At 44.9% G+C, this 18499-nt stretch overlaps 1 protein-coding gene across 1 annotated transcript in view; it reads right to left on the bottom strand.

Moving 5' to 3' along the window:
• Nucleotides 1-12854, bottom strand: part of obscna (obscurin, cytoskeletal calmodulin and titin-interacting RhoGEF a) — an 85604-nt gene extending 72750 nt beyond the window's left edge. Inside the window, exons 1-13 of the mRNA XM_036979050.1 lie at nucleotides 12597-12854; nucleotides 11374-11490; nucleotides 10991-11275; nucleotides 10515-10676; nucleotides 9318-9422; nucleotides 8915-9181; nucleotides 7170-7439; nucleotides 6719-6979; nucleotides 2032-2295; nucleotides 1451-1717; nucleotides 1060-1329; nucleotides 550-819; nucleotides 16-282 (exon numbers count right to left, since the gene is read on the bottom strand). Of these exons, the coding sequence (XP_036834945.1) occupies nucleotides 16-282; nucleotides 550-819; nucleotides 1060-1329; nucleotides 1451-1717; nucleotides 2032-2295; nucleotides 6719-6979; nucleotides 7170-7439; nucleotides 8915-9181; nucleotides 9318-9422; nucleotides 10515-10676; nucleotides 10991-11275; nucleotides 11374-11410 (2725 nt within the window). The 5' untranslated portion in view covers nucleotides 11411-11490; nucleotides 12597-12854. The remainder of the gene's footprint in view (nucleotides 1-15; nucleotides 283-549; nucleotides 820-1059; nucleotides 1330-1450; nucleotides 1718-2031; nucleotides 2296-6718; nucleotides 6980-7169; nucleotides 7440-8914; nucleotides 9182-9317; nucleotides 9423-10514; nucleotides 10677-10990; nucleotides 11276-11373; nucleotides 11491-12596) is intronic.
• Nucleotides 12855-18499: the final 5645 nt, after the last annotated feature.

Here is an 18499-nt window from a genome sequence, read left to right as displayed (position 1 = left end):
TTTCTATGGCCTTACCATGCACGGTCAGTAGCGCCCGGCTCTGCATGGTGCCAACATCGCAGGTGTACACGTCGGTGTCAACCTTCTCCAGGCAGCTGATGGTGAGATAGAGGACCACTCCCTTCTGCTTCATCACATACTTCCTACCCGCCCGGAGCTCTGCCATGCCCTTCAGCCAGGTCACCCGCTTGGCCGGCAGTCTCGTCTCGCACTCCAGCATCACCTTGCTCTTCTCCTCGGCCCGTGTGTCCCGCAGCTCCCGAGCAAATGTGTGCTGCAGCTCTGCAGGTGTGGGAGGGGTTAAATGCACTTCCTGTGTGCTACACCCGAGCAGGTGTGTGGAGCGACAACATGGTACAAAAGCAGTGCAAAAACTGTCCAGGCCATTTTTAAAGAAGTCGTCATCAGTCTCAAGTTAAAGTCTGAGTCTTGAGGCTTCGAGTCAAAGTCTCGTCACAATTAATCTAATGTGCATGTGACACAAATCCACAACTTTGCTAAACAGCACTATACTGTTACAGAAATGCTGTAGTACCACCCAGTACTTGCCTCTGACCTCCAGCTTGGCCCGGGTGGCAATGCCGTCAGCCTCACAGCAGTACTCCCCAGAGTCTCTGATGCAGGTGTTCGTGATAACCAGCCGTACCAGGTGGTCCTCCACACTGATCTCGTACTTGGGGGGGCTGTGCCTGATCTGATGGCCATTCTTCAGCCAGCGGATGAAGGCCTCAGGCTTGGTGATCTCACAGCTCAGCTCAGCGTTCTCCCCTGGGGTGGCTTTAATGCTCATCATGTCCCTGAACACATGCACTGGCTTCTCTATAGGAGTAGGGTTACATATTACATCAGATTTCCTCTAGGGACAGATATGTTTACAGCAGGCACATGGGAGGCACATCAGAGACACAGACATATGTCGCTATAGGTTCTCTTTAGAAACAAACACACATTATAGAGTAATTCATATTACTTGAGTGCAATACTCTTTTTGCTTTTCGAGAGATTAGGTCATGACTGGCCATGATGACACCCAGCTTCGTAGACATTTCAGACACTCACCTTTGACAAACAGCATGGTCCTGCAGCTGAGGTCTTTGATGAAGAAGATTACGTCCCCGGCTTCAGTCACAGTTGCGTCTCTGATGGTCATCTTGTATTTGCGACCCTTGTTTACGATCTGGATGCGGCTGTTGCTGATCACAAGTCGACCGTTCAGGGTCCAGGAGGGCTCGTCGATGACATCGTGAGAGAGGATGCACTCGAAACTGCAGCTCTCGCCCTCCAGAACAGAGACAGTCTTCATACGCTGGGCGATGGTGATGTGAATGTCTGTGGAGGGAGATTTCAGTGTGATGAGATGGACAATTGATTGACAATCAGATGGATCAGATGGATTTCTGGTCTAATAATTTCTGAACCAGACCTCACTGATGATCTGGACCATACATACCATGTACAGTGACCTTGGCCTTGGTCTGGCTGGTGCCCAAGTCACAGCTGTAGTGGCCTGCATCATCCTTACTCAGACTATGGATGATGAGCGTTAAGGACTTCCCAAACATGAGCAGCTCATATTTGTCACTGCTGTCCAGGACCGTACCATCCTTCCTCCAGACGGGGGTGGCCATTTCCTTAGAGGTCTCACACTGCAGACACACCTTCCCCTCCTCCTCCCCTGACATGTCTTCTAGAGACCTGAGGAACACTGCTGGTTTTTCTGGAGGAGACAAAAAACAGTACGAACACATTAGCTACTGATCTAATCCAAATCTCTTAAGTTCTTCCATGCATCAGTAGCTGATAGATATCTTGCTCATTCAGAGTTACCTAAGGAGATCATTTCAATCATCTTCAGATCTCAGAAATACCAAGTTTACTATGTTCGCTTCATTTTCCAATTAGATCTCCAGATTGGGGAGAAACAAACTCTGTACTGACTAGGAACATACAACCACTAGAATTACATTAGTTTCTCAATTACTCTTGCAGTGGCAGCTCACAAGTGAAAAGTGACAACTGTACAAGGCATACCTTTGACCTTGAGGGAGGTGGACTCTGTGAGAAGGCCAGCCTTGAAGGTCACCCTGCTCTCCTGTGGGCGGAGATTTTTGATGGTGAGGCTGTGAATGGTGCCCATGTTCTGAATCCTGGTAACAGTGTTGGCGTTGAGGTGGTTGTCGTTCAGAAGCCACTGCACATTGGCTACCACGTAGTTGAGTTCACATGTGAATGTGGCGTTGCTATCCTCTTCCACCTTCACGTGCTCCAGGTGCCTTACGATCTTCAGCCTTTGCACTGAAAAAAGTATATATAGTTCCATGGTGTAAGGGGTTTCTTGTCATTAATATCTAACTTTTATACGAGGGGTGGGTCTAATCTTGAATGCTGATTAGTTATAACCGCATTTCAGCCGGAGTCTTTTCCACAAGTTACCACCAGCTAAATCTCTGATGTTTAAATGCCTATTTACTCTATTCCATCTGACTGCGCAATCCACTGTCTCATCAGCCCAGCCAGGCAATTTATAAACTTGATCTCCACTATAAAAAGCATCTAGACATTATCTCACATTTCTTATAGACTAACATGTTGGTTTTCAACAGCAGAGAATAGTTTAAACCTGTCTGTCTCTCCGACATTTGCAACATTGTCTTATTATTCAAATTCGATCTCCAGTTGTCGCATAGTAATGAACGAATCTCGAGTCGGAATGAGACAGACAGGCAGGCAGCTTTTCTCAGCCAGTCGAAATCATGAATCAGCATCATTTCTATGGATACATACAAAGAAATATCAATAGAAAACAGGTCAAACGAAAGAAAGAGCAGCTAATTTGCAGTATTTCCAGCTTCAGTTTGAAGTGATTGTTGTAGCTGTGTTGTTGGCTAGCTCCTTTGAACAACAAAACCAGGCAAGAGAGCACATTATTTATGCCAGGTGAAATCACACATCATTAGCTCATTGTATTGGATCTATCCAAATAAATGTCACTAGAAAACAGCTTAACCAAATGAAAATGCAGCTACTTTGTTGTTATTCAGTCTGCACTGTTTGATGTGACTGTAATTTAGCCGTAGTTGGCTAGCTAGCAAGCAAGGGATAAGAACGTTGCCAGCCAGTATGGCAATAGAACATTTAGACCGAACGACTGGGTCGCATCCATAGATAAAGAACAAAAATACTTAATGACTGGGTCGCGTCTCTGGCAACTGAACGAATATAATGAACGACCGGCCGGCTTGGGTAGCAACCAAAGATTTGTGTCGTGACTATATCTTGTGGAAGGAGGAAATAGTATGAATAAATTCATCGAAGTAAAGTTTTTAATGAAAATATGTAAATCATTATTTGAATATGTTGGTAACCCGTTGTAAAAAAGGAACACCTATGTGAAAATGCTATTCACTGACTACATCTCAGCGTTCAACACCATAGTGTCCTCAAAGCTAAGGACACTGGGAATAAAAACCTCCCTCTGCAATTGGATCCTGAACTTCCTGATGGGCCACCGCCAGGTAGTATTTATTTTTATTTTACATTTATTTAATTAGACAAGGTAGTTAAGAACAAATTCTTATTTACAATGACGGCCTACACCGTCCAAACCCAGACGATGCTGGTCCAAATGTGCGCCGCCCTATGGGACGCCCTACAGCCAGATGTGATTCAGCCTGGATTTGAACCAGGGACTGTAATGACACCTCTTGCACTGAGAAGCAGTGCCTTAGACCGCTGCGCCACTCGGGAGGTAATGGTAGGTAACGACACATCTGCCATGCTGATCCTCAAAACGGGGGCCCCTCAGGGGTGTGTACTCAGTCCAATACTGTACTCCCTGTTCACTCATGATGGCCAGGCACAACTCCAACACCATCATTAAGTTTGCAGATGACACAACAGTGTCACTGACAACGATGAGACAGCCTATATTGAGGAGGTCAGAGACCTGGCCGTGTGGTGCCAGGACAACAACCTCTCCCTCAACGTGATCAAAACAAAGGAGATGATTGTGAACTACAGGAAAAGGAGGACTGAGCACACCCCTATTCTCATCGACAAGGCTATAATGGAGCAGGTTGAGAGCTTCAAGTTCCTTGGTGCCCACATCACCAACAAACTAACATGTCCCAAACACACTAAGACAGTTGTGAAAAGGGCACAACAAAACCAATTCCCCCTCAGGAGATTCAGCATGGGTCCTCAGATCCTCTAAAGATTCTACAGGTGCACCATTGAGAGCATCCTGACTGGTTGTATCACTGCCTGGTATGGCAACTGCTCGGCCTCCGACCGCAAGGCACTACAGAGGGTAGTTTTACTTTTAAACTCAGACAAAACAGAGATGCCAGTTCTAGGTCCCAAGAAACAAAGTGATCTTTTGTTGGATCTGACAATTAATCTTGATGGTTGTACAGTCGTCTCAAATGAAACTGAAGGACCTCAGCGTTACTCTGGACTCTCTTTTAACTGTTTCAAGGACAGCTGTTAACAATCTACGTAACATTGAAAAAATCTGAAACTTTTTGTCCAAAAATGATGCAGGAAAATGTATCCGTGCATTTGACACTTCTAGATTAGACTATTGGAATGCTCTACGTTCCTCCTACCTGGATAAAGCAGTAAATAAACTTCAGTTAGTGCTAAACACGGCTGCCAGAATCTTGACTAGAACCAAAAAATGTGATCATATTACTCCAGTGCTAGCCTCTCTATGCTGGCTTCCTGTTAAGGCTAGGGCTGATTTCAAGGTTTTACAGCTAACCTACAAAGCATTTACATGGGCTTGCTCCTACCTATCTTTCCGATTTGGTCCTGCCATACATACCTACACGTACGCTATGGTCACAAGATGCAGGTCTCCTTATTGTCCCTAGAATTTCTAAGCAAACAGCTGGAGGTAGGGCTTTCTCTTATAGAGCTCAATTTTTATGGAATGGTCTGCCTAACCATGTGAGAGACGCAGACTCGGTCTCGACCTTTAAGTCTTTATTGAAGACTCATCTGTTCAGTGGGTCCTGTCCGTGTTGGCGCCCCCCTCGGGTTTGTGCTATGGGGGAGATCTTCGTGGACTATTCTCGGCCTTGTCTCAGGGTAGTAAGTTGGTGGTTGAAGATATCCCTCTAGTGGTGTGGTGCCTGTGCTTTGGCAAAGTGGGTGGTGTTATATCTGCCTGGTTGACCCTGTCCAGGGGGTATCGTGGACAGGGCCAGTATCTCCCTACCCCTCCTGTCTCAGCCTCCATATTTATGCTGCAATGGATTATGTGTTGGGGGGCTGGGGTCAGTCTATTATATCTGGAGTATTTCTCCTGTCTTTTCTGGTGTCCTGTGTGAATTTAAATATGCTCCCACTAATTCTCTTTCTCTCTTTTTTCCTCTCTCTCTCGCTTTCTCTCGGAGGACTCGAGCCCTAGGACCATGCCTCAAGACTAACTGGCCTGATGACTCCTTGCTGTCCCCAGTCCACCTGGTCATGCTGCTGCTCCAGTTTCAACTGTTCTGCCTGCGGCTATGAAACCCTGACCTGTTCACCGGACGTGCTACCTTGTCCCGGACCTGCTGTTTTCTACTCTATCTCTCTACCACACCTGCTGTCTCCAACTCGGAATAATTGGCTATGAAAGGCCTACTGACATTTACTCCTGAGGTGCTGACCTGTTGCACCCTCTACAACCATTGTGATTATTATTATTTGACCATGCTGGTCATCTGTGAACGTTTCAACATTTTAGCCATGTACTGTTATAATCTCCACCCGGCACAGCCAGAAGAGGACTGGGCCCCCCACAGAGCCTGGTTCCTCTCTATGTTTCTTCCTAGGTTCCTGCCTTTCTAGGGAATTTGTCCTAGCCACCGTGCTTCTACACCTGCATTGCTTGCTGTTTGGGGTTTTAGGCTGGGTTTCTGGATAGCACTTTTGTGACGTCGGCTGATGTAAAAAAGGGCTTTATAAATACATTTGATTGATTGATTGTGCGTACGGCCCAGTACATCGCTGGGGCCAAGCTTCCTGCCATCCAGGACCTCTATACCAGGCGGTATCAGAGGAAGGCCATAAAATTGTCAAAGACTCCAGCCACCCTAGTCATAGACTGCTCTCTCTGCAAACTGCACGGCAAGCTGTACCGGAACGCCAAGTCTAGGTCTAAAAGGCTGTTTAACAGCTTCTACCCCCAAGCCATACGACCCCTGAACAGTTAATCAAAGGGCCCTCTAATATGCTGCAGCTACTCTCTGTTTATTATCTATGCATAGTTATTTTATTGGTGCTGTTTAATTGTGTTACTCTATTTCTTATTTACAACATTTTACTTAACACTTATTTTTTTTAACTTCTTAAAACATTATTGGTTAAGGGCTCGTAAGTAAAGATTTCACTGTAAGGTTGTTGTATTCGGCACGTGACAAATAACATTTTATTTGATCATGTCCTCAAAGCCGGTGTTTGGAGGATATATTGGCACGGTTTGCCGGCCCTCGACTTCGTCTCTGGCGTAACCACACCCATGCCAATGTATCCTCCAAACACCAGCTTATCTGGCATTATCACTGAAGCTGCACAGTATAGACGAAGCAGTGTAGATTACATTTTATACAAAGAGTTTCACTTCATCAAGCATGAAGCTGATTTCCATGATCAACCATCTGAACGTTGAAGCGTTGTCCCTGAAAAATATTTGTTGTTCTCTTTAATACTGTATGATCAACAGCATCCTCACCATCGACCTTGGCTGTGCTCTTTGACCCTCCAGCCATGCAGCTGTACTGGCCAGTGTCGGTCTCCTTGAGGCCCTGGATGGTCAGCTCTGCCTGGTTCTTCTCCGTCCTCATGCTGTACTTGCTGGATGTCTGCAGGGCAGTGCGGCCCCTGTACCAGCGCACCACCCTGGGGGAGGGGGCAAACTGACACCTCAGTGTGACCGAGCTGTTCTCTTTAGCCTCCACGTCTGGCATGGGCTGGACCACTTTCAGAGGGCGTTCTGGAAAGGCACAGGGATGGATAATGATATAATACTGTATCTTAGTCTGTTTAAGGGATTAAAAAGCAATGTATGAACCCAACGGGAAACACCTCTCACAATACAGTACTCTATCCTAGGGCCTGGAGAGTCATTGTCAACAGTAAGCAGGGCATCTTTCCAACTTCCACTTGGTGACAATCAACCTTACCCTTCACGGTGAGCTGTGCGGTGGAGCGGCTCTTCCCGGCGTTGAACTGCACAGGGCCGGTCATAGAGCTGTCCGTGCTGATGAAGCAGAGGGTGTGCAGTGTGCCCTGCCGGTCTATGCTCAGTTCAGGCCCGTCCATCAGGACCTCTCCGTCCAGGGTCCACTTTGGGGGCCTCCCTGCCCTCAGGCTGGTCTCCACCTGGAACAGGGCCTCCCTGGGCTCGGTCACCTCCACAGACCTTAGCCCCTGCACTATGCTGATCGCCTGCTCTGCATGCACAGGGAGCACACATTGGATCAGCATCATCACTTAGAGCTACTTCAAAGGAAAGTGTACACCCAGGAAGTGAGTAATGTAGATAGTTGGGTTATCAGTGTGAACATAGACTACATGGCCAAAAGTGTGTGGACACCTACTCGTCAAACATCTCATTTCAAAATCATGGGCATTAATATGGAGTTGGTCCCCCCTTTGCTGCAATAACAGCCTCCACTCTTCTGGGAAGGCTTTCCACTAGATGTTGGAACATTGCTGCAGGGACTTGCTTCCATTCAGCCACAAGAGCATTGGTGTTGGGAGATTAGGCCTGCTTCGCAGCCGGCGTTCCCATTCATCCCAAAAGTGTTTAATGGGGTTGAGGTTCAGGGCTCTGTGCATGCCAGTCAAGTTCTTTCACCCCAATGTCGACAAACCATTTCTGCATGGACCTCGCTTTGTGCACAGGGGCATTGTCATTCTGAAACAGTAAAGGGACTTCCCCAAACTGTTGCCACAAAGTTGGAAGCACAGACTTGTACCGTTAAGATTTCCCTTCAATGGAAATAAGGGGCCTAGCCCAAACCATGAAAAGCAGACCCAGACCATTATTCCTCCTCCACCAAACTTTATAGTTGGCACTTGGCATTCGGACAGGTAGCGTTCTCCTGGCATCCGCCAAACCAAGGTTCGTCCATCGGATTGCTAGATGGAGAAGTGTGATTCATCACTCCAGGGAATGCATTTCCACTACTCCAGAGTCCAATGGCGGCGAGCTTTACACCACTCCAGCCGATGCTTGGCATTGTGCATGGTGACCTTGGCTTGTATGCAGCTGCTCAGCCATGGAAACCCATTTCATGAAGCTCCCAATGAACAGTTATTGTGCAGACGTTGCTTCCAGTGGCAGTTTGGAACTCAGTAGTGAGTGTTGCAAACGAAGACAGATGATTTTTACGTGCTAAGCGCTTCAGCACTCATCGGTCCCGTTCTGTGAGCTTGTGTGGCCTACCACTTCGCGGCTGAGCCTAGATGTTTCCACTTCACAATAACAGCACCTACAGTTAACCGGGGCAGCTCTAGCAGGGCAGAAATTTGACTAACTGACTTGTTGGAAAGGCGGCATCCTATGGCGGTGCCACGTTAAAAGTCACTGAGCTCTTCTGTACAGGCCATTCTACTGCCAATGTTTGTCTATGGAGATTGCATGGCTGTCTGCTCGATTTTATGCACTTGTCAGCAACGGGTGTGGCTGAAATAGCCGAATCCACTAACGAAGGGGTGTTCACATACTTTTAGCCATGTAGCATGTTTAGTTGAATGATGTGTTTTGATGACTTACGGATAAGTATGAGGGTGTAACACTTTATATGAAGGTCTGCTTGTAAACTGCTTATGAACATTTAGCATAAAAATATACCTAACATTGGAACTAGTATGTTAAGCTGACCAGACAATAAGTCAGAAGGAATTACATTGAGCATCTCACCCTCCACTAGTAGTTGGCAGGAGGTCTTGTCATCGCCAGCATCACAGGTGTAGGTGTCCTCGTCTGACGAGGCCACGTCATCAATGTGCAGCTGCCTGTAGACATCGTCGCTAACAATCTGGTGCTTCTTGCTGGGTTGGATCTCACTCCTGTTCTTGAACCACCTGACCAGGGCGTTGGCCCTGGACACCTGGCACTCCAGCAGTCCTTTGTGTTTGTACATAGCAATCTTCACTCTCAGAGGCTTCACTATCTGCACAGGCAGCTCTGTGGAAATAGGGGTAACACTGAACCATTGTTTATTGACACTTCACCTGATGAGGCCACTTAGGCCAGATGACAGTTTTTTTTTTGGCATTGACAAACATCGAGATCGTTGATTCTAAAAATAGATATTGTTCACCTTTTACCGTGAGAGTTGCATAGCAGGAGACCCTGTCTGCAGTGAATTTGATCTCCCCAGCGTTTGCTGGCCTTACAGACTTGAAGCACATGGTGTGAGTTTTACCTGCATTCAGATAGAAATAGGTGTTTCATTAGTAGTTTTCAATTGTGTGTATAACCCCTGGATTGCTGATGCTATTTAATGGCCAGTGAGAGGCTTTGAAGCCACCGGCTGCCATATTGGCACTCCCCAGTAGGAGCTGTCCTCCATAGGAATGAATGGAATCCTACAGTACTTCAATCAAATGTTTCAAGGGCAAAATTGCATGTATTTAAGTATGTGTTTGTTGTAATGGGGACAGTAACATTAATGGGGACAGTAAAAAAATATGTACTCATAATGCACTACGATAGAGTAATAATGCCCTATAAGCATAGTTATACACTCACATAAAGACTTGTATAGACTCATAATTCCGTGTACCAATACTCCTAGTGCATCATGGGTATAATTAGAATTAAGCAATAAGGCCCGAGGGGGTCTGGTATATGGCCAATATACCACAGCTAGGGGCTGTTCTTACGCATGATGCAACGCGGTGTGCCTGGATACTGCCCTTAGCCGTGGTATATTGGTCATACACCACAAACCCCAGAGGATCCTTATTGCTATTATAAACTGGTTACCAACATAATTAGAAGAGTAAATATAAATGTTTTGACATACCCGTGGTATACGGTCTGATACGCTACGGCTTTCAGCCAATCAGCATTCAGGGCTCGAACCACCCAGTTTATAACCACTTATAATGTACAGCAACATAGCGCTGGTCACTTCTTCCTCAAGGATCATACAGTATTATAACGACCATCAGTGTGATGATTCTAATGTATTGTTTTTGTCAATGAGCAGCACATCATGATTACTACATCGGAATCTTTGTTATGGTGTGTTATAGCATACTTATAAGCCACTATGAAGTCATCTTTGATTGCTTCAGGTAAAGTGATGAAATGCCCAAGGCAGACAGAAATAATACACCTGTTAAAGCTGTTACTATACAATTTTAAAAAGTGTTCATTGTCAACTTTTAGTAAGGTAAAACTTTCTCTGCAGTTAAACAGCGCCTCCTGTCAGTCATCTAGGGTTAATACATATCATCGGTAGTATACGGAGCTATAAACACATTGTGGCTCAGTTGTGGCCCATGCTCACCCTCGTGCCTGATCTTGACGTTGTCTCCGTGTTTGATCCTGGTGTTGTCGCTGTACCAACGCCCGTCCACGTCCTCACAGTTGACTTCGCACAGGAAGGTCACACTCTGCCTCTCAGTCACTTCCTCGTCTTCCAACTCCTTCACAATCTGTATGTCTCTGGCTGGCAGACAACCACAGGGAGACAAACACAGACAGATAGGCCCGACATTACCTAGAGATCCAGTATGCGATTCCATTAAATTATGTGCTAAGAAGTATTGTGGTCTGTACTGGGATTTATCTGTGATTTTACATGTATTTTTTGCCAAGCCATTAGTCTGGATGATAAGTCAGTGAGAAAATATCCCGGCTAACATAGAAACAGACAGGCAATAAGACTTCCAGCTATTACAGAAACGTTAGACTGAGGAAGGGTCATACAATTGTCCCCGTTGCATTATTCCTCTCCACTGTTGTGTTCCGTCATGCTGTTACCTATGACAGTGAGTTGGCCTGAGGTTTGGATCCAGTTTTGGGTCCCATCAGTCTGGAAGGAGAATAGGCCAGTGTCTCCTACGGTGACCCGGGTGAAGGTGAGAGTGTGTTTATTCTTATGGGCAGCGATGCGACAGGTGGGCTTGGCTTGTAGCCTGACCCCGTCCTTGGTCCACGTGCCCGCTATGTAGGACAGGTTGAGGGTCACCTCGAACGTGCAGCCCTCCCTCTCACGCACATCCACATCCTCCAGCCCCTTCACTACCCGGAGATGGATCTGGTTCTCTGTAAACAGGGAGTAAGATATGTTCATTGAATATTGAATAAATTAGAGCGGAAAAACAAAGTCAAAAGAAAAGTAACAGCATAGAATGTGGCCTTACTTGCAGCAGCTACTTTGCTCCCAGACTTGTCTCCCATGGTACGTCAGGAGGGGTGGCTTCAACCACTTCTGATAGTGGTTGGCTTTCCCCTTGTCCGTATCTAGGTTGTCCCTGGGGCTAAAACAGCACAGTTTGATACATAAAAAAAAACATGCTATAAGTCAAGGAAACCTTCCTATTGACTTGTAAATAACCCCTCCACTCTCTCACTCTCGCAGACATTTTTCTTGAGAGCGACACTTTAATATGGCTATACTGTGATGTGGCATGGTTGGCTGGCACCCGACTTCATGAAGATGACAAGTAATCTCTGTCACCTTACATGGCTGAGCTCAGCATCACTAATTTAGCGTCAGCTGTGCTGCCCCCTCCAGCAGTCTACATGTATAGTATGTATGTTAGGAAACTCCACTAACCTCAAAATGGGTTAAACAAACGAAAGGTGTCAATCAGTATGACTGACTGACATAGAATACAAAAACATAACCAATCGATGAGTTGAAAGGTTATTAAGACTCCACCAATTCGGAGGGGCATGAAGCTTGATAATGGCGGAGGGCCATCCAAGGACAAGACCTCATCAAATGACTTGCCACGTCACATCGGTTTTACTCACGTGGTGCCGTGTGCGCAATACAGAAATACAAACACGTTCTCAATCTCAGACAACATTGTCTCACAGAGCTAATGCCACGAAACCCAATAAGGTTATCGACAAAGGAGGTCAGCCAAAGTCACTTCACATATTTATATATCCAAACAGCTGTGGAGAGAGTATATGATTAACCATCATGCATCTCCCACTCGGGACTGTGTCATTTTCCATGTATCCATTTCCATGGAAGTTAAAAATCTAAACAACTGGATCACATTAACATTGGCCAAATGGGCAACTGGCTAGGGTGAGCACGTAGTACGATATTCAGTCTACATTACTAATTGATGGATGACATACTCACAACTTGTCACTGCAGGAACATAGAGCAGAACAGCAGATAGATACAACGCCAAGCAGCTTTGAAGTTATACTAAATGTTCACGTGAACACCTGCCTGTAATATTATAATTCTCAGACCAACGAGCATTATGGTCCCCAATCATTATCAATTTCCTGACGCATATAAATAAGCGCCAGAAAATGGTCAATGGCAGTGATTTCTTTTGATACAATAACATACAGTATCAGAAATAGAACTCTGACCACCTACGGTGGTTGTACCCACCTTAAGCCTGCTCAGCTGTATTCTGGGAAAATCTCTTTCCTCACATGCCCTCTCCTTACAAAAATATCACTTTCAGCTGGACAAAAAAGCTGCCAAAACTGTCCGCCTGTCATGAAGGGTATGTCCGACCCTTGTCTTCTTTCACCCCAAATCCCTCAAGATTAACAACAAAGGTTTGGCGAGGAGAGAGAATGCCCAGGTTGGAGGGCTAGCCTACCACACGGTCTCCAGAGCGGATGGTCAGCCAGTGGCCCTTTCTCTTTTTTTTCTACTTTGGTAAAGCCTAATGCTGAACAGCTGACATATCTCTCCTGTCAGCCTCTCCTCCAAAATAGACCAGTGTCATTACACACGCTAAGATAGCTTTGGCTTTACTGCAGTGAGGCAAGCCTTGCCCGGCATCAGTAGTGTGGATATATCCACGCAAGTTCATAAATCACCAGACAATTATATAATAAACATGCTATGATGGTTTTCCCATTTGTGCTTATGTCATATTGGATGGGAAGCTCTCCTCTGACCAACAAATTAGTTTTGTGCCTGTTCCTGCAAATTCCTTGGACTGTAAACGGTCATGGTCGAAACATATTGATTCAACGGTTGAAAAGCTAGGTCTGTCCATGATCAAGAGATTATTTTCTTTTTTAGGCACAAAACTCCACAAAGCAAGTCCGGCAGGTTCTAGTTTTATCTTATCTTGATTATTACCTAGTCATATGGTCAGGAGCTACAAAGAAGGACGTAGAAAAACTGCAGCTGGCCCAGAACAGAGCGGCACATCTTGCTCTTCATTGTAATCAGAGGGCTAAATTCAATACCATGTATGCCAGTCTCTCTTGGCTAAAAGTTGAGGGGAGACTGATTGCATTACTTCTTCTTTTTATAAGAAACATTGTGTGCATAGTCAACTTACACACAGCTCGGACACACGCACTTATCCCACCAGACATGCCATCAGGGGTCTTTTCACAGTCTCCTAAACCAGAACAAATTCATTAAAACATACAGTATTACTGTCACGACTTCCACCGAAGTCGGGTCCTCTCCTTGTTCGGGCGGCGCTCGGTGGTCGGCGTCGTCGGTCTTCTAGCCATAGTCGATCCACTTTTCATTTTCCATTTGTTTTGTCTTGTTTTTCCACACACCTGGTTTCAATTCCCTCATTTACTTGTTGTGTACTTAACCCTCTGTTCCCCCCATGTCTTTGTGTGGGATTGTTTATTGTAGTGCTTGTGCACGTTCCCCATGAGTGCACGGCGGGTTATTTTTGTGCCCATTTATCTTGTTGTTCTGGATGCCATTGGTTTTGCTTAATAAATCTCTGGTTACTACCCAGTTCTGCTCTCCTGCGCCTGACTTCTTTGCCGCCTATTACGCACCGCTACAATTATACAGTATAGAGCCATGGTTGCATGGAACTCCCATCTCAGATTGCTCAGTTGAACAGTAAACCTGGTTTGAAAAAACAGATAAAGCAACGCCTCTCCCCTATTTGACCTAGATATTTTGTTTCTATGTACATATACAGTAGGTAGGCTATGTGTGTCGTTTTAAATATACAGTGCCTTCAGAAAGTATTCAGACCCCTTGACTTTTTCCAAATGTTGTTACGTTACAGCCTTATTCTTAAATTGATTACATTAAACCTTTCCTCGGCAATCTACACACAATACCCCATAATGACAAAGTGAAAACAGGTTTAGACATTTTTGCAAATGTATTAAAAATGAAAAATGTAAAAACCTTATTTACATAAGTATCCAGACCTTTTGCTATGAGACTCAAAATTGAGCTCAGGTGCATCCTGTTCCCATTGATCATCCTTGAGATGTTTCTACAACTTCATTGGAGTCCACCTATTGTAAATTCAATTGATTGGACATGATTTGGAAAGGCAGACACCTGTCTATATAGGGTCCCACAGTTGACGGTGCAAAAACCAAGCCATGAGGTCAAAGGAATTGTCTGTAGAGTTCCGAGACAGGATCGTGTCGAGGCACAGATCTGGGGAAGAGTACCAAAAAATAGCTGCAGCATTGAAGAACACAGTGGCCTACATCATTCTTAAATGGAAGAAGTTTGGAACCACCAAGACCGCAGGCCGCCCGGCCAAACTGAGCAATCGGGGGAGAAGGGCCATGGTCAGGGAGGTGACAAAGAACCTGATGGTCACTCTGATCTCCTTTGTGGAGATGGGATAATCTTCCAGAAGGACAAACATCTCTGCAGCACTCCACCAATCAGGTCTTTATGGGAGAGTGGCCAGACAGAAGCCACTCCTCAGTAAAAGGCACGTGACAGCCCGCTTGGAGTTTGCCAAAAGGCACCTAAAGACTCTCAGACCATGAGTAACAAGATTCTCTGGTCTGATGAAACCAAGATTGAACTCTTTGGCCTGATTGCCAAGCGTCACGTCTGGAAGAAACCTGGCAAACCATCCCTACGGTGAAGCATGGTGGTGACAGCATCATGCTGTGGGGATGTTTTCAGTGGCAGGGACTGGGAGACTATTCAGGATTGAGGGAAAGATGAACAGAGCAAAGTACAGAGAGATCTGTGATGAAAACCTGCTCTAGAGCACTTAGGACCTCAGACTGGGGTGAAGGTTCACCTTCCAACAGCAACGACCCTAAGCACACAGCCAAGACAGTCCAGGAGTGGCGTCAGGACAAGTCTTTGAATGTCCTTGAGTGGCCCAGCCAGAGCCCAGACTTGAACACAATCAAACATCTCTGGAGACCTGAAAATAGCTGTGGAAAAAGTCAAGGGGTCTGAATATTTTCTGAATGCACTGTATGTCAAGGTAAACGATCCCAGATAAAATGAACTTAAAAAGGAAAGACGTAGGAGACTTTACATTCTATTTCCAGGCACTAGCATTTTGCCCCAACCTAAATTGGTTTAGACATGATTCCTCTGAGTATAGAGATAAATATGGAGTCTCCTATTGCGCTGGAAGAGGTGGTCTTCACTGACATATCCCTGAAACACTGTAAACTATGCTTTTGTCCTATTATTGCTCACACAATTTCTATTTGGTTCAACATTTAAAAACAATGTAACTGGGAATCAAAATGGCATGACCATACTCCAATCTTTCACAACAATGCCTTGCGATCTGGAGGGCGGCCTTTTGCATCCCCACCAATGGTCCAAATGTCGAATCCGATATCATGGACCTAAATGGTTTGAGATCATTCCAAGATTTGAAAGATATATACACATTGGGTGGGGTTAGGGTAATGGGATGGGAGGTTGGGGGTCGAGGCCCACTTTCTTCCCCCTGTTTATACTGAATGGTTGGTTTCATTTTTTTGTGTGGAACTCTTTAGTCATACCAAAGTTGACTTATGCCACTGCCTACTCTAGACGACTCGTTTTTAAAATTATATGAGCAAAAACGACTTCACTTTATTTGGAACCTAAGCCAGACAAAATTATACATTAAAAACAAAAAACAATCCTGCTCCATGCTCAATCAAGCACAATCATTAGGTGAGACAAAAATGCCGCTTTAAGTGACCGTTACTGTGGCAACTTAGGCACTGGCTTGTCTGTGATGAAACAAATCTCTGACGGCTGATGTCTTCCTAGCAGCAGACAGTTGCAGCAAACTCAAAGTAATATTGAAAAACAACCTAATGTGTGAACAAAATGATATAACTGGCCAAGAAACACAAGGGCAGTCACACTTTAGCAATCTTTGCAGTGTTTTGTATTCATGGATGCCAAGGGAAGCCAGGCTTCCCCAAATATTTGACCAATAAAATATATATGCTACCGTTCAAAAGTTTGAGGCCACTTAGAAATGTCCTTATTTTTGAAAGAAAAGCACATTTTGTCTATTAAAATAACATACAATTTATCAGAAATACAGTGTAGACATTGTTTATGTTGTAAATGTCTATTGTAGCTGGAAACGGCAGATTTTTTTATGGAACATCTACATTATCAGCAACCATCACTCCTGTGTTCCAATGGCACGTTGTGTTAGCTAATCAAAGTTTATCATTTTAAAAGGCTAATTGATCATTAGAAAACTCTTTTGCAATTATGGTAGCACAGCTAAAGAACGGTTGTGCTGATTAGGACTTGTGAGGCATCTGTTTCTCGAACTAGACACTCTAATGCACTTGTCTGGGTTCGCGCCCAGGCTCTGTCCTAACCGGCCGCGACCGGGAGGTCCGTGGGGCAACGCACAATTGGCCTAGCGTCGTCCGGGTTAGGGAGGGTTTGGCCGGTATGGATATCCTTGTCTCATTGCGCACCAGCGACTCCTGTGGTGGGTTGGGCGCAGTGCGCGCTAACCAAGGTTGCCAGGTGCCCAGTGTTTCCTCCGACACATTGGTGCGGCAGGCTTCCGGGTTGGATGCGCGCTGTGTTAAGAAGCAGTGCGGCTTGGTTGGGTTGTGTATCGGAGGACGCATGACTTTCAACCTTCGTCTCTTCCGAGCCCGTACGGGGGTTATAGCAATGAGACAAGATAGTAGCTACTAACAATTGGATACCACGAAATTGGGGAGAAAAAGGGGTAAAAATGTAACAACAAAAAAAAAATTTTTTTTTTGACCCACTCCTCACTCCAAACCCATTTCCTGCCAGTGCCTTTCACACACCATGACTGATGTGGTTTAATCCACACTGTGTTTGCATAGCTTACCCATATCTGTCATTCTCCAAAAAGGCACAGGTTAGGGATCAAGCCAGGAGGGACAATGGTGGAATTGCCACAGCAGTCACAGTTGAAAGGTCACAAGAGATTAAGTGATATTGAGCTCTTATTTCACTGGGCTATCATTCATCAGCTCAATTGTCCTCCTGCATAATGGTCTACAGTACATTCCCCTGTGAGGTGTGTATTGCTGCCAAGGTGAGCAGGATTGGCTAAAGTTGACAGGATGAATTGGTGCCCCATTGTATCGCACCCAGTAGCGCCACATTAGGTTAAAACTTCCCAACGACCTCTGAATAGTGGGATGAATGGCTCAGGGTAATAAACATAAAATACTTTTTAAAAAAGTGCCAGCGGAATCTGGCATCGCAGATATACCATCTACAGTGCCTTCAGAAATTATTCCCAACCCTTGACTTTTTCCACATTTTGCTGTTACAGCCTGAATGTAAAATGTATTACATTTAGATTTTTTTGGAGCACTGGCCCAGAATACCTCATATTGTAAAAGTAGAATTATCTTTTTCAAAACTTTAACAAATGTATAAAAAATGAAAAGCTGAAATGTCGTGAGTCAGTATTCAACCCATTTGTAAATGGCAAACCTAAATAAGTGCGGGGGTAAAAATGTGCTTAACAAGTCACATAATAAGTTGCATGGACTCACTCTTTGTGCAATAGTAGTGTTTACCATGATATTTGAATGACTACTTCATCTCTGTACACCATACATACAATTATCCGTAAGGTCTCTCAGTTGAGCAGTGAATTTCAAACACAGATTCAACCACAAAGACCAAGGAGGTTTTCCAATGCCCCTGCAAAGAGGGGCACCTATTGGTAGATGGGTATAAAAACGCAGACATTGAATATGGTGAAGTTATTAATTACACTTTGGATTACACTCAAGATAACAAATATAGAGGCGTCCTTCCTAACTCAGTTGCCCCAGAGGAAGGAAACCGTGCAGAGATATATATTTATACTCCAGACTCTGACATTTCTCATCCTAATATTTATATATTTCTTAATTAAACTATTTTACATTTGTGTGTATTGTTAGATATTGCTGCTATGTTGTAGCTAGGAACACAAGCATTTCACTACACCCGCAATAACATCTGCTAAATATGTGTATGCGACCAATAAAATTTGATTTGACTATTGATTTGACTTTAAAACAGTTACAGAGTTTAAAGGCTGTGATAGGAGAAAACTGAGGATGGATCAA

The sequence above is a fragment of the Oncorhynchus mykiss genome, chromosome 5 (assembly GCF_013265735.2).
Source record: "Oncorhynchus mykiss isolate Arlee chromosome 5, USDA_OmykA_1.1, whole genome shotgun sequence".
Classification (NCBI taxonomy): domain Eukaryota; kingdom Metazoa; phylum Chordata; class Actinopteri; order Salmoniformes; family Salmonidae; genus Oncorhynchus; species Oncorhynchus mykiss.
The sequence above is the reverse complement of the archived record's forward strand: the minus strand, read 5'-3'. Positions and strand labels throughout refer to the sequence as shown.